Below are 17,049 nucleotides of genomic sequence, written 5' to 3' on the forward strand. Positions count from 1 at the left end.
ATAGCGGTAGCTCGTGCTGTTATACTCGGATGCTTTTAAAGCTTAAAATGTCGTGCTGTGAGTGTTAATGGTGTTCTTTAGTGGTCGAAATGTAAATGTTCGGTATAATGTAGGCGATAAAACTGCTTACAGCAGCAAGTATTAATCCTCAGATTGACAATGAACCATCTGAAGGCCTTTGCAAAGAGGTGGACAGGCCATTGTTCTGTAATTAAGTTTTGAAGACGTGCCGTTGAACCATTAGTGTTCAGTCCTGAAGTCAGTCAGCCTACAAGTTTGTCTTCACAGATGTGCGGCCTCCCTGACGTTAAAATATGACGTTAACATTTAAATGCAACGGAACAATGGCATCGATTGAGCATCATTACACAAACAGTGAAACTGTTGCGTGTATTCCGGGAAAATTTCATACGTTCAAGAAGCTTTTCTCCCATGTTCAGATCCTGCCTGACTAAAACCTGTAGCGTTACAGCATCGCTTGTTGGAAAAAATACGAATTTGTAGAAGTATAACACGAAGATTGTTGAAGAGCTAATCATCAGTCGGATAGACCGGTTACGGGGCCCTATGGCCTGTTACTGTTCAGAACGTTTAAGGTAAATTTTTTCATTGTTAATTATTGATATTGGGGACAGTGTGTGGCTTAGTGGGATAAGCCTCTGTGCCTATGATCAGAAAGTTGCTGGTTTGAGCCCGACCTCACCATGTCTGCGAGTCCTTGAGCGAGGCCCTTAACCCCCAGCTCCCTGGGCGCCGCTACAGGTGGCTGCTCTTCATGGCCAGCTCACTCTCACCATCAGTGTATAGAGAACCGTCCCATGGTGATCAATAGAGTGTCAATCAACTCAGTTCAAACTCAAAACCATTAAACTCTGCAGTTCCGTACTAGGTACGTGATTGTGACTCAGTGGTTGGAAGGATGGGAACCATAAGATGATTCATGTTAATTGTAAAAGACCACACTTGTATCAGATTTTATTAGTAATAGTAGCAGAAAGAGCGGTGATGGTGGTGCTGGTATTGGTTGGAGGAGCATTAGGAGTCAGTAGTGGTTCCTGTGTTGGCTTTTACTCATGCTGCGGTGTGAACTCATTGAAAGAAGCCCAAGTAGTACTCGTGCAAGAAGTACTCGTACTCAAAAAAGGATCTTCCAAGTTTGGGGGTGGGGGGCAAAAAAAATCCTCCTCCTGCACATTGACTAGCAGACTTTTCTTTTGGTCGCTGGATCTTCCGAACCATCATGTGTCCGTTTAGTTTTGGTTTGCACTACGTCTCTCCCTGACACTCTGGAGTCATTTGGCAGCGGCATGGACTGACTGGACATATTAGCGTGTTCCTCCCGCTAGTGCTGCACCGAGCGCCGGCACGTTTATCCAACCGCGGCCTGCTCTGACGTTCACAAACACGCCGTGCGGAGTCCCACCCGAGCAGGTCTTCTTGTTCGGTTCCTCTCTGCTCTGATGCCAGCGAGTCCCTCCTTCCCCACGGCCCCCGCAGAAGCAGCTGCATGTACACATTTCTGTTTGAATGTGTTAACATTAATTATGTTTGTCCTTTAAAGAGGGCAAGAAAAGCTACACTTGGTGTTGCCTTTTTATCCCCCTGAGAAACAGACTCTTCTGTGTGGAGTGCAGCTTGTTCGGTTGATTTAAGCTCCTGCCCGACTCCCTCGTGTGTTTATATTACCTTGAATAAAATCGGTTATGCATGAGGACTCGCAGCGGGGGCGCCTTGGGGGGGAGACTGTGTGGTGAGATGTGGGAATGGGTGTAATGAGGAGAGTGGGGCCCCTTTCGTCATGCTGCCCCATCCCTGGGGGGCCTGAGATCAGCTCTGGCCCTAACCCCACTTCACTCCATACTCCCAACCCCTCCACCCCGCCGACTTGGGTCAGTACAGAAAGGTTCTAACGTCTCACCTTTTTGATCTCCTACGCCAGCAAAGTAAAGGTTCTTCTGGCGAGTCGGACGAAGAGGAGGTGGTGGCTTTTCTGGGGGGCGACGACGACAGCAGCGGGGAGGAATTCGACCCCAGCACCCTCCCCGACCCAGACAAGTATGCAGACCCCGAGCGGAACGACGACAGCAGGTGAGAGCGAAGTTTGGCCTAGAAAAAGCTGCCCGTCTATCCATTTGTCTGTGTACTAATATTGACTATTGGACTATTTGTTGCGCGAAATGGAGACCCGTGTGATCACACACAGGGCTGCAGGTAGACCATGTAAAGACCACACAAGCCACTCTTCTTTGGCGTTCCGGAATCCACAGCTTTACGCCCATAAGTGGCAACCCCATTAACCACAGAAACTGCCGAGCTTGGGAATAATTGGTGGCGTGTTTAAGCCCTAAAGCTGGTCAGATGTTGAGAAACAATATCCAGACACCTGCACTGACGTGAGGAGGAGCAGGAGGAGGACTGATGACCAAGGATAATTTCGCGTGTCACGGCCAGTGACACAGAGCCGTATCTGCTGTGTGATGGATTAGCATCAAGAGGGCAGAAGCACTGCACAGCCTTTATTGTCTTCTGTAAAATAATATGTTTAGTATAACTAATTGAATTGTTACATTATGTATCTGTGAAAGCATTAATTAATAGTACCCAGATGGGCCAATTCAAAATTAGATTTTAGTTGCCTTTTCCAAGTAACAATTATGTCATTTCTATATCATCACAATTAACACCAAGAAATGACCAAACATATTTTCTTTTGAGCGGTGACTGAGAATCCCAGTCAGCCTGTGAACTGAGCCCAGTATCTTACTGAAATGTGACTTTTTGGACTGAAATATGCTTAAGGAGATCAGACATTTGAGAGGCGAGGCAGCCTTTTCCACAAGGAACCAGTGGGTATCACTGCTGTTACTAGCTGTTTTACCCAGGATTCCATGGGGTGGCGCAAACTTTGGTTGTGTCCTCTGCATTCATTGGAGCCCCTCGGGGATTAATTCCCCACTGGGCAGCCAGTCGGCACCTGAGGGCGGTGCCAGAACGACACAGCACTTCCTGTTTTGGTGTGATTTCAGTGAGTACCACCCTAACATGTAGGCTGCCTTTAACTGGGAGGCGTTTCACTCAAAGCAGAACACGGCAGTTCTGAAGGTGCTAAAACAACAACGCGCAGCGCTGTCAGACCCGTACACAAAATGCACGGTAGTACTGGTCACCCATCTCAGATTAATCCGCGCGAGAAGACGGCGCTTTTCCTCACCTGCCACTGACGAGCATTCAGCCGTGGTGGACGTCTGTTTTATTTAAGATTACCTGTGAGACGGTAAAAGTAACAGCTGATTCACACCAGTACACACCCTGAGATTCGGTGTTTGCTACAGAGGCACGGAAAGCGGGGAAACATTTCCTGTCTTGTTCGCAAACTTTGAATCATCCATCTGGTATTTTTCCACCATAGCTCTTTCATCTCCGATGTCCACTTTGTGCACAGAATTGGCACTGTGTTGTTGATTTTTCTTTCCCAGTTTGTACTAATTGTCCCTTTATGGGGCTGTATTTTTAGTGCTGTATACGTTTTGAAATAAAAATCTCCCTTTCCAGTCTCAGCCAGCTGGTGCAAGTGTTGGGAAAGTAGCACTTTGGTCCAGTCGGATTCTCAATTTCTTGCCGCTTTTTAAGATATATTTTATGTTTTTGTACTGCTGGGCCATCTAAGGCTGGGTATTGTAATTTAAGAAAGCAGTGAGAGGTTCCGCGAATGGATACATAACCAGAAAATGCTGAATCCGGACAGAAATGCCGACCATGTCCGTGTTATTTATCAAGGCAGCTTTGTGCATTTCATGCTTATACTCTGTGACTTCTCTTTGGGGGGGGTGGTGGTTCTGCGACTCCTGGGACTTATTTATCATGCTGCCGCATAGCGCCCCCCCCCCCCCCCGTGCCTATCGTTATTGAAAATCTGGCGGCAGAGCTCGTTGAGAGGAGTTATTGCGCGGCTGAGGGAAGGATTCATTCGCACGGGCCTGATGTAGAACATCGGTCACGTCACGCGTGGAGGACGGTCCATAAAACGTATAATTACTGGCGGGGATTTAGAGCGGCGTTAGGGGGCAGAGCGGGCCTGTGACCTCGCCGTGCCGGCTCTTAATGGCAGTGCCGTGCACTTTATCGCTCGCACTCTCGCTCTCTCTCTCTCTGAGGCTGACAGAGGCAGACAGGCACCCTGCCTTACTGTGTAGTACCCTCCTGCAGCATGACTGTACGGTCTGCATGCGGGATGGACAGGGACGCTTTAAATCGGGCCGTCGCATCCGGTTGCCGTGCCGACCATCAGCCCCCTCACCCCCTGTCTTGTTTCATAACAGTCTCTCGTGCCCCCCCCCCGTTGTTCGTGTCCCGCTGGCGCTCCATCACACTCCTTTATTGCTCCTCTGCTGCCATCGCATTTCCTGGCTTTATAGCCCTAAGGCACAGCCTGAGGAGCCAGTCCCTCCGCCCCCCCATGCGAATTGCCCCTCTTTCTCCAGACTGAGTGCCCACATACACACAGATGACTCAGGAGCCCTGCGTTCGGGCCGCTGCTCCCAGATCCTCCTCAGTTGACAGGTCTCTTTGCATTTGTCAGGTTAAAGTGACTGCGTTTACGTCTTCTTGTCCTGCCCTCCTGTCTTCCCACTTTCCTATTTTCCCATCTTTCCACCTTCCTGTCTTCCCACCTTCCTTCCTATTTTCCCATCTTCCTCCCTTCCCATCTTCCGATCGTCCCATTTTCTTGCCTTCCCATCTTCCCTCCTTTCTGTCCTCCCGTCTTCCTGCCTTCTTTCGTGTCCTGCTGCGGGACCTCAGGACGGTACTGAGGTATGGAATGGTAGTGTTTATAATGCAGGGATTTATGAGCTCCAGTCAGACAGTGGAGTATTTTCGGCTAACAGGTAATGTAGCGGCATGTCTGTGATAGCGCCTCGGGGTGCACGCCAGCTGTGAGGTCACCAGAGGGCGTTCAAAGAGAGAAAACACCGTGTGTTCCCCAGAGGGGCTCTTACAAGTTAAATGTAGCCTGCATATCTGTGCCTGTTTGGTGTCGTCCACTTAGCTTCAGAATGTCTGTGAAACACATGTGATGGCTTTGCTATGGACGCCTCATGTCACCCGTGGCTGACTGGTGACCGCACCCTGACTGACAGGCCTTTCGGTCTGCTGGTCCTCTTGCCCTGAATAAAACTTTATTTTTCTTTGATTGGGTCATTAAAGATGAAGCACGCAGCGCTTCAAATCTCATTAAACCGAAAATTTTTCAGGCGTAAATGAAACGGTTTTGCGTTAGCGATCTTTCACATGGTGCTCATTGTCACTGGAAGATACAGAGAGTCTCCAAATGTCTCCACGAGAACCCGGTCGGAATGGTGTTTTGATAAAATGATGTTTTATCATGGTGCTTTCATGCACGTGGCCCTGGTCTTGCAAGGTCTAAGCAGTGCTTCAGCCGAAGACAAGCAGAGCGTTGGCTTTCATTACATCAGTCACAGGCCGGCTGTGTGCGGCTGCAGCATTTACTTGGAAATCCAAGGTCTATCCTGAGTTTCTTGCCCTATCGTTTTCATGCCCTATCGTTTTCTTGGTCCTGATTTCCCCATGGCAGATCAGATCTGACTCTTCACTGTCTGGTGTCTTGAGACGTCTAGGTTCTAATCAGCCATTGCCAGTCAACCATAGTACTTATTCAACAGAGAACAATTTATAAAACAAATCGGCCTTGTGGATGGTCACTTCATGACCTTAAAACCCATTCTAAGTCAGTTAACTGACTAGTCTTGACTTGACTTTCTTCAGTGCTGAAGGCGACATGGAGAACTTCAAACTAAACTCCTTTTTTCTCTGCATACCCCAAGCGTATTTCCATGTGCTAAGTCATAGCTGCTAATGACATCAAGCAGTTTGTGTCAGATTCACAGTTGACTGTATTTCTGTAAATATCTTTCTGCTGGGGTTATGCTGCACCGTGCAGGCTGTTGGCATCACCATGGGGCAACTGGTCAAATTCAGACATTAAAAGCGTTTAATGAAAGGGTGGATCCCCCCTCCAACAGGCATGCGATTTAAAGCTATCTTTTGGCAGCCAGACTCTTGGGACTTTCTTCTGGTGCCCTGAGGTTCTGTTGTCACCATTGTATCGGGTTTCTGCTTCAGCCAATCACCTGGCAAACGAGCGTAAAGCAGTTTCTTCATATCACAGTTATCGCAGTTTTGGCCGGGATGTGCCTCTCCGGCCTACATCGATGAAAAGTGTATAAGATAAATATCCCCCCGCCTTTGGGGGCCAAACCCTTTGCCTCATTTCCTGCCACCGCTATTGCTCTCACGGGGGGTGGCGGGGAGGCAGCCATGCGTTGAGCGCCTCCATTCACGATGGCGCGACTGATAATCATTCTTCGGGTATGGCGTCTCGAGCCGGTAAGAGGGACCAGCGCCGCTCTGGTTATTAAGATCACGACATAAACCGTAGTTCAGGAAATGTTATCTGCAAACCAATTTGCATATATTGAGCAAAGGCTTGCTTTTTAATTACTTTAAGCAAATACGCCATAACTAAGTTTTTATAAATGGACTGGAAGATTTCACAGCAATGAGTAACAAGTACATCAGTTACACTGAGGACGGAATGCTTGTAGTAATAATATGGAAGTTTTGTAATGACACATTTAATATCTAATGGATAAACCACATTGAGGTTTGCGGTTATACGAAAATCACAACTAGGAGTTGATTATCTTCATATAACTACGCGCCTCAAAGTGCTTTATTCCGCTATTACCACAGCTAACAAACAGAAAATAAGTAATAAACTAGTCACAGTTCATTTTTCAGAAGAAAATTATTTGAGTCCGCATTTAATAATGTCCCAATGCTCTCTTAAAAGTATAATCCCTGTAAGGATAGAACGCCCGGTCAGGATGCTCCGTGGGAGCGGCAAGTCCGTTAAGTTACCACAGAAACCATCAGCGGACATGCGCTTGCCTTTAGAAAATTATGCTGATACGAGTCACTGATTAGATCTGAGTAAAAAGTCACACAGGTTTTTATATGTATTAAAATATTTAATAAAACATTAAAATGCATTAATATATAATTGTTAGGCTGCCAGATCTACCCGTGTGGTTGCAAGGAAGTAATCAGCACCCACATGATATTTGCCAAAGCTGTGGTATAAGTGAATTTAACCCATTTTGAACCACTTTCTGAAAAGTGCTATTCTATTAAGGACAAATTGTCCTTATGGTTGCATTTATAGAGCTTGTATCACTCATGTTTCTGTTTTTTTCCATCATGACTTCCCGCTGTAATCCCTCTGACTAGCTGATGTGATACTTGTCTTCGGAATTCCTTTTCGCTACAGCTTTAACGTAAGCAGAGATCTGCTTTGAAATAATGGTGCCGTATTCTCCCGTGAAGCTTAATGTGCCACTAACATTCTTTGACGTCTTTTAAGAAATTGATGTTCTTCAGCTGTCAGTCAGAATGGTAGATGCTGCTGCAGTCACAGCTGAACTAATTAATGACATTAAGACGCGTGAAGTATGTGCCCCATGGCGGGGACATCACAGTGCAGCAGAAGAGGAGTATTAAGGCAAATGGAGGTCATCGCACAGGAAATATGCCTGCGTTTAGATTCTTCACGCTGTTGCTTTTTTGATTGCTGCTTGTGTCCATTGTGGTCTTATTGACCCTGTTCACACTTGGTTTTAAAATGCATCTTGGACGGTCAGATCACACGTAGACAGCATTAAATACAAGTGTAAACCAAGACGCATCACCATCCAATCACTCACACAGCTTGCTGAGGTGGTCTGGGAAGCATTTGACCACTTATGTTTTGTAGTGTAAAAGCTAATGTGTCCTGGACGCGTCCACAACAAGGACGTCAGAATACCTGTGCATGCGGTAATAATGAAATCTGAATGCAAGTGTTCAGTGGATGTCTTAGAGACACGTAATGACACTGCGGTAAACGGCGACGTGTCTCAGCTGTCCGCATATGATCCACTCAGTCAAGACGCATCTTAAAGTAGTAAACGGGCCCAATGTCTCCTTGTTTTTGAAGAGGAATCAGATATTATATTAGTACTCTTTGAGTCTGGTATTCAAGGCCGCCGGTCGCCTATCATGGGAGAAGTGAAATAACGCATTACGAACATGCAGCTTTCTAGAAGCCGACTAGACATAAGTGCAACTCGCCTGAGCTTCCAGTGACTGTCCGGGTACGAGTGTAAGCAGAACTGGAGCAAGAGCGACACAACGAAGTAAGAAGCTCATGAGACTGCTGTTCACATCAGCAGACGACGTGCAAAGCGAAGATCATTCCGCTAAAAGAAGGGAGTATAAACCCGGGTCACATTTCAGATCAGTACTGCGTTCCCGCTCACGATGCCTCAAATTCTGCATAGAATTTGCAGAGCAGGATCTTCAGTCATATCAAGTCTTTGTCTCAGCTCATTATCGCCAATTGGTATCACACTGATTTAAATTTTGACCTCAGATCTGTCTCCCCTTCTCCGCCATCATTTCTCAGGACTGTATTGCGGTTTATCAGACCGCACGTGGTTTGAATGTGTTTTTCTGTAGTGATGTCATTACCACAGATCTAGAAGAGCTTTGCTGACTTCCTGTTCCTCATCTGCATCTCTTAGTCTCTGTGCTGAAGTAATATTACCAGAATGTGCTGCAGCTTGGTATGTCTTTGTATTGTTTTTTTTAGCTCGTGCATTATTTGACGATGCTTGATTTTTGTGGAAATGGAATATAGTTACTATTCAGAGAGTTAGCTCTGATATGCATTTTGGTTAAGAATGTTTTCCTAACCCCAACAACCCTGCCCTCAGCCCACTCCAAATACATCAAAATCTGTCCTTTTATCCATGGCAATGGAGTGTTGAATATTTTTATACATGACTCTGTATATGATGGGGTGCTGATTCGTTACCGAACAAAGCACAACTCCTTTCAATATATTTAGCATCTTTAAATGGTGACCATTTTGGGAATTACCTGAAAATGTAATAAAGGTGATAAGTAGGAACTAAAGCTGGATTGGGAGATGGAGAACAAAGTATAAAGGAGCTGCAAGCCCACGTAAGGCTGTTAAAGCAACAATAAAATATTCTTTTGCTTTTTGAACACTGAGATTTTCTTAGTTGGGGGCAAACTTCACTGATGACGCCTGTTCAACTTGCTGATATTTTATGAGGAACGATGGCAACTGTGACATTGGCAGCGGGCGAGGAGCTGGCATCGTAGATGGGCGTTCAGAAGGCTGGTACTCAGTCCACCCTGACAGCGGAGCCAGGAATCTTACCGGGGGGGGGTCAGGAGAAAGCCAGGTGGGCCAGAGCCATAACAAGGCACTTGGTGACAAAATCACACTCCAGACTCACCTACATATTTGTTTTTAAATGTCCTGTGGCATCACTAAGACCAATTGAAGACGACACTCCCCTCTGATTGATCTAAGCATGCACAGATACACCTGTCTGACAGAATCGTTTTATCGTACCACATCGCTCACTGAGAACGCTGAATGGGGGGGGGGGCCAAGACCGCCCAGAACCACCCATGCCCCTGGGCTAGGTTCCTCCTCCTTTGGACCACACCCCTAGCTGATCACTTTTTGTTGTTTGTTGTTAGACTTACTACGTAGCCACTTATCTACAGGCGTGAAAAAATGTAAGCGACCACAGCAGTTTTTGTTTCACTTATATATTTTTTTTTTCATGCATATATATATATATATATACACACACACACACACACACACACACACACACACTGCGATGGGCTGGCCCCCCATCCTGGGTTGTTCCCTGCCTCGTGCCCATTGCTTCCGGGATCGGCTCCGGACCCTCCGCAACCCAGTAGGATAAGCGGTTTGGAAAATGGATGGATGGATGGATATATATGTATATTATTATTTATCTTTTTTTTTTTTTTTGCAAACTCCAGCCTGGTTCTTCCCTGCTTCTCATTGATGGGCTTCTTACTTGCTTTATGGAACTTCAGTCCTGCTTCTGGGAGCCTGATACGAACTGTCCTACCAGTGCACTTCACACCTGCACTTAATGTTCCCCGTTCCATTCGAAGGTCACTTGATGTCATCCTACGATTGTCGGATAAGTCAACGCTCATCTGGCATTAGAGAGTCGCTTCTGCTCTGTACCTGGCTGGTTTCTGGTTGTTCCCAGTGTCTCCTGCTTCACCTTATTCTTGTGTACTGCTGTCTTAGAAACTTTGAGCCTGGGAGCAGCCTGCTGCACAGCGTAGCCTTCAGCCAGCAGAACCAGGATTAAAGCAGGATTTGAAAATGCAGGGTTGTTAAAAAAATATAGTCATCCCTTAACTTTTTCCATTGCTGTATTTGTCCCTGTGTTCCCAGTGCCTCAGACGTGTACGAATCTTAAATAGTATCATTTAACATTCCTTACTATTTTGGCAGAGAAGCTTTTAGTCAGTGTCTGCAAGTGATATGCAGACAGACTGTAATATGAATAATGGTCTGGCTATGGAATGGTAAGAAACTTCCGAGTAATGCATTTTCATTCAGACCTCGCAGTTCGAGTGCATCCAGAGATGCAAGATGGGGGTTGGTTTAGAGCAATATGCATAGCGATTGTCCGTAGCCTCTTGTCCAAGACATTTTTGGTGTGATGGTCTTAGCAGTGTGATGCTGAAATTAATCTACTCTCCCTGGACTCTGAAGGCTCAGAATCAGCTGTTCTTTTGTTTTATCAGCTGCAGGACAAATGGCCCACAAAGATAAAAATGTGCTTCAGCGGACAGAGAATCCCTGTTATTACGCAATCGCCGTAAACAGTATTAATCATAACCTTTTGTAGGAATTTAATGCTTTAAGGTATTTGTTTACCTTCATTCCGGCTTCCTGTTGGCCACAGTGAGTGAACGGCATTAAATGACATTCCTTTCTGTGCTGTGGTTTTAATCAGTGTTGCGCATTTGCTGTGGAGATGGATTAAAGTATTTATGGAAATGATGGGCTGAGCCGCCTGACGGCTTCCCCCCAGAGCTATTGCCACGGAAACAGGCATTAACAAATGCTCCCGGTTACTCTGTGAGACTACTGAGAGTTTATGATTGTAGTAGAGTCGGAGTTGGGCCTTTGCTCATTGGGCAACTTTGGCCTGCAGCAGCCGATGTCACGCAACACCGATTCAGTCTTGGGTTCATCCTAAACACTGCCTGATTACCTCTCTCTGTGTAGATAAGTCCATAACAGTATGAAGCTACAGCGGATGGATGGATGGATGGATGAATGGAGGGATGGAGGGAGGGAGGGAGGGAGGGAGAACAGATCTCAAAATGTGTAGGTGATGGGTCTGTATGTAGGAAAGCAATTTTTTTTAAATCGCAAGCTTTGTATTTTTGTAGTATCAATATGGGGAGCCGAGTAATTGGGCAAACCCTGGGCATTGAACCAACAAGCATGACAGGCACGATATCCTAACCCGCTGAGCCACTCACTGCCCCCCCCTCCCCCCCCGTGGAACAGAGAATGTGGCCCGTTGTTTGTCACCCACCTTGGGGGCTTTTAGGTGGCCGTGTGTCTGCGTTTATTTTTTCCTGTTTTGTTGTAGTTCAGTAAGTTTGGCAAGTGTGTCTTAAAGGATAGTTTTAATTTAGAAGATGGCTGTGTGTGTGTGTGTGCGTGTGTCTGCGTGTGTGTGTGCGTCTGTGTCTGTGTGTGCGTCTGTGTCTGTGTGTGTGTGTGCGTATATAAAGCATTTATTTGCAGTCAAACTGATGACCTATTAAGCCATCCTTAAATACCTCTGGGAGGAGAACATAAACCTTAACGTGCTGGAATTCTGAAATTCGACCCGGTTAATCAGAGGTTTGCTGTCGGACTTAAACCGGCTGGCATTTTTCTTTGTTCCAGCATCCCTGGTAGAGACACAGGTATGAATACAAGTTGCTTTTCGTATTTGCAGTGATTCTTCCCAGTTACATGTGTTTTGTCTTTGAGGAAATTAAGGGGCTTTCTCTGTCATTAAAATATATCACAGCCAAAGGTAACAAAACAATCACCGCTAACTTAACCCCACCCCCGGCATAACAGCCTCCCATCCTCGGCGTAACGACCTCCCTTCTAACCGGGCTTTGTGTGGCGTGGTCGGTAACAGACTTTGAGAGAGAGGGATGTGGGCGTCCTGCGATCGTGATTAATGACATAAAAAAGGTATACTTCGCATGCGCTTATTTTACCTGCTGCCATGGGCGCAATTACAGGAAAAGGTCGGCTGTGTGAAACGCTAACACGCCGAACGCAGTGAGTCACAGTGAGGTGGCTCTGAATTGGTGAAATGAGAAGGTTGCGTAACGATAAACGTGAAGTTCAGAAACATTCTGGAGGGGCGTCTTTTCTCTTAAGTTTGTGTAAACTCTCCATGCACTGACATTAACAACCTTTCACTTCGTCCTTAAATACATCTGGGAAAAGTTAGCGACTCTTGTGTCCTTTTCTCGTGCCACATTCGCCTGTGTCCTTCTAGGTTCCATTAAATCCTTATATTTTTAGTAACCACGTGTAAATAATAGGGTCACGGTCATCTGAGGCCGGCCCCAGGGAGCACCGCGCCGTACAGCTGCACGGAGACGATGCGGATTGGGGACTCGTCGTCGTGTAACCGCGTGGGGTGACCTCAGAACCCTTTGAAAGACGGACAGCGAAGTTGTACGTCTCAGACTGTCAAAAGGCTCTCGCATATGAAGATCTGTCCCTGTCTCGCTCTGCTCAGGTGCAGAGGTGTAAAGCCTAAATAGCTCAGGAGCAGAGGTGTAACGTTCAGGTCCAGAAAGTACAAATCCAGGCCAAAGTTTTGTTTCAACCAACCAGTCGAGTATAAAGGGTCACAAACAAAGAATACTCAACTGCTTGGTACCTTGGAACCTGAACTTTCCACCTCAGTCTATATTAAACTAAACCTGGTTCAGTAAGTGGGGTTGATTGTAAAGGTTCCTGATTAGTCTTCAGCAGGAACGACTGGGACCTGTATCACAAAGCAGGGCTTCTTGCTCAGCCAGATTTAAGATAGCTTCATTTAAATGGGATTTATTTTTGTTTGCGTACATTAAATCCAAGAAGTTATCCGGCTAAGCCTGAAATCCTACTTCATGATTTAGGCCCCTGGAGCTCGGTTTGTATTTACTTCATTTCCCAGGGGCCACTTCACCTCATGGATGTATGACTGAGTTTCTGTCTTTGTGATGCGTACAGTGTTTCCTCCAGTGACGGAGTGAGGAAGAGGAGCCGTCCCGCTGACAGCTCCAGTGAATCGGATGAAGAGGAGGCCCCAGCGCCCAGGAAGAGAACCAAACGGCGAGACAGGGGCGAGCTGGAGACCCTGGACACCGGCCTCTCCCTGGTCGAGGACGAGGAGCTGGTCCTTCATCTACTGGGACAGCGAAACTAGAAGATTCCGAGATGCCTTTCGGTTTCAGTTCAATGTTGGTTCTGTTTTTAAAGAATCCCAGGTTATGGGGGCTCCGAACTGGCCTGCTGGTTATGGTCACTCGTGAACCACTAGGAGTGACGGGCGGCACGTCGTTTGGCTCGGTGGCTGAGCGATCGCAAGCTGGCAGGCTGCTCCTCTCGTTGACTCTGCAGGGGCACATTTAGGCGCCGACCTCTGTCTCTATCGCTCTGTGGTTGCTATGGTGTTAATGAATCATAACTGCAGGCAGGTATAGTGAGAAATGTGCTGCCACTGCCTGATAAAAGTCCCCAGAGCAGATAAACAGGCAGCAGAGCTTAGGATACGTTATCTGTGGCCTTTTTATGCCAAGGGTCTATCCTTTGTTTCCAGCCAATTTGTTCCATGCATTATAGCTCTTGTGATACAGGCTTATATTTGCAAGTTTACATTTGAAATCTTCTTCGAACAGACTATCAGATATGTTAATTATTGCAAATGTGTGCTCCACTGTCTCTTCATTCCTGTTGACTGCTTATCGATAATAAACGTCTATCATATTTCATCTTTTTAATGGAGTGGGTTTTAATTGAAGCAGCCTGTATGGTGTGCTTTTCCGAGCAGAAAGCGCCGTTGCAGATATTATTCCAAGAGTTTGTAAGTGAAGCTTATGTTGGAAATATAAAGAATATGTATGTGGGTAATTATTGTGTCAAAAGTCATGGGATTGTTAAGCCATGAATGTCAATAATCGCTTGGGCTCCATCCCCCCCCCCCCCCCGATGATTCACACACCACTGACATTTTTTGCTTTCTGTTTCATCCATAAAGTGCTTTTTTTCTTTCTTTTTTTTTTAAATAACAAGCCATATATATATCGAGCACCACAAGAGGGTTCTATCTGTAGAAAAACTGATTTTGGACCTTCTGCAAGACTGGAGTGCAGAAACTATCCTGAATGTAAGATATAAAGTGTCATCTGGCATTTATGTACTGTGAATGAATGAATGTTAATACAGCGCTTTTGAAGACACCTAGAGCACTTTGCAGAAGCAATGGGGAGCCACTTCAACCACCCCCACTGTGTAGCCCCCACCTGGATGATGTCACAGCAGTCATTCTGCACCAGGACACTCACCACACTGTAGCTATGGTGGTGAAGGGGCACACCACACCACACTCCATACCACACACCACACCACACTCCATACCACACCATACTCCATACCACACACCACACTCCATACCACACCACATCTCATACCATACCGCACCTCACTACACTCCACCCCACACCATACTCCATACCATACAAGACACCATACTGCACCACACACCACACCATACTCCATACCGCACACCATACCACACCACATCTCATACCATACCGCACCTCACTACACTCCACCCCACACCATACTCCATACCACACTCCATACCACACCACATCTCATACCATACCGCACCTCACTACACTCCACCCCACACCATACTCCATACCATACAAGACACCATACTGCACCACACACCACACCACACTCCATACCGCACACCATACCACACCACATCTCATACCATGCCGCACCTCACTACACCCCACTCCATAACACTGCAGCAGCCCTCTACCTGAGCAATGGAACCTGCGCATTCTTTGTCGAATTAAGGAATTCGTACTACCTAAGTTCAGGATCTGGCTGTCACATCTGAGCGATGGTTCTATAAAGTTTTATACACATTTCTCCAAGCGGTAGGTGTGTTGATGGGCTAAGTACTCCTCTCATTCTGCCTGTACAGGCATTCCTGGCAAGAGTAAACTGGATTTAAACTCGTGGGTGTTGTGAAGGGCGATGGTCCTGCAGGACTTGAGGGTTATATAACATAAAGTGCAATGTGAATGTGAGGTCGTTTTTTTTTTTGTTTATTTTTGATCAAAAGAACTTTTTAAGAATGGGTTTTATATTTGGAAATAGTTATATCAGCCATGGTACATGGCGGGGGGTTGGGAACAAGGGGCTTTTCTTACGTAATCGTGTTGGCTCTGGCTCTGTGTTACAGTTTGGCTCCTGCCGTTACAGGATTGTAGACGAGGATAGATCTGCTTTGGCCATCGTTCGATCGAGGGGATCTGCAGTCTCGCTCCCTGAATCCGGGAGTGCCAGACGTGCTGGTAGGCCTGCGTGTGTGCTGAACAGGCGGTCGTAGGAGGTCCTGAATCACGTGCCCTGGGGAGTGCTCTGAAAATGGGCCTTTGGAAGGTTAATTTGCAGTTTGTGCTTCTCTGATGAGAGGAGTGGAAAGACCGAGAAGGAGTTCTGTGCTACTAATACAGACTTGTTTTATTATATCTCTATATATGTGCCTTAGAAATAATGTGTTTAATGTGTTTAGAAATAATGAAAGCAAGCTGGCTTTGGCTTTGGAATTGGAATTTTCCGCTGCCGGCATCTGGGTAACACTGGACCAGAGTCAAATTTGAAGGGAAAATGGGGGTTATATTTGGGGCAGCCCCTGAAATGCACATCTGGCACAGCCAGCATTGATGGGCGGGAAGGTGCTTCCATCTGTCATCTGCATGAGCGTGTTATGAAAACACTGCAGCTCAGAAGGGGTCTGAGGATCCGGCGATATTGTTCTGTCGGGATCCATTTATACTGTGTTTTTGTGTGACAGGCCGGGCGCCGTGTGCATCTGAAAAAAACCCAACAAAGGGGCGACATTAGACCATCGTGAGCCGCCGGCCATTTCGGGTTCCAGATGACATTTTACTGGAACAGATTGAGTAGCTTTGATTTATCTTGATTAGTAAAATATAACAGTGTTGATTAGATGGATGCAGATTGGCGAGGAGGGGTGCGCGGTTAAAATAAAGCTACGCTTCTCTCCATTGGTCCTGCCTCATTCCCATCCGGGCACAAACCAAACTAGCTAAAACAGCAAAGGCCAAAGAACAGCCGAGATGCTCTAATGGCTGGGAGAATCTTGTACTTTTCTGATGAATCATTCTGGTGTTGGTGCTCTTCTCGCGCGCCCCCTGTCACGTACGGGTACAGCCGCATTTTCCAGACAGCGTGTGACCCCTGACCTGCTCGCATGCGTTGCCATAGGTGTCGCCATGTCCTGACCCGCTGTTACTGTCTTATTTGGTGTCAGGGAATCCGGGGATGACTCCTTTTCTTTGGCCAATCAAAAGCTCATTTGATCTTTCCCTGGTTGTTTTACCGCTGTGGTATCTCTGTAAAACCTGTATGTATATGGCCATGCAGAATGCATGATGAGTAACTAGCGCGACCCAATTCACTGTGACCAATCAATTTGTGTCAATCAGCGCCTATCGCACAAATCTGATTGGACGCGACAGTGAATTTTAAATTGAGCATCTGTAGTTTGGCTTCTTGGATTGGTTGAGTATTCACTAGTTTTGCAATGTGGATGGTGACCCACGGCTTGAGGATCGCTGTGGAGAACTGCTTTGTGCCAGATTATCTGCTACAAGCCTCCAGTGAGTGAGCAGTTATGGAAAAAGGCTGAATGTTTAATTAATGACACCCAGGGCTCTTTACTGAAACTTAAATTGACTGAACAACGATACAGAAATGTACAGTTTACTTAAAACTCCTCT

The 17,049-nt window shown here is 46.4% G+C and overlaps 1 protein-coding gene across 2 annotated transcripts in view; it reads left to right on the forward strand.

Moving 5' to 3' along the window:
* ddx10 (DEAD (Asp-Glu-Ala-Asp) box polypeptide 10) overlaps positions 1 to 13,995 on the forward strand; it is a 100,155-nt gene extending 86,160 nt beyond the window's left edge. For both annotated transcript variants that reach the window (XM_048982973.1, XM_048982974.1), the window contains 2 exons: positions 1,940 to 2,088; positions 13,235 to 13,995. In XM_048982973.1, coding sequence (XP_048838930.1) covers positions 1,940 to 2,088; positions 13,235 to 13,430 — 345 coding nt within the window. In that variant the 3' untranslated portion in view covers positions 13,431 to 13,995. The remainder of the gene's footprint in view (positions 1 to 1,939; positions 2,089 to 13,234) is intronic.
* Positions 13,996 to 17,049: the final 3,054 nt, after the last annotated feature.

This window comes from Brienomyrus brachyistius, chromosome 18, assembly GCF_023856365.1.
Source record: "Brienomyrus brachyistius isolate T26 chromosome 18, BBRACH_0.4, whole genome shotgun sequence".
NCBI lineage: Eukaryota > Metazoa > Chordata > Actinopteri > Osteoglossiformes > Mormyridae > Brienomyrus > Brienomyrus brachyistius.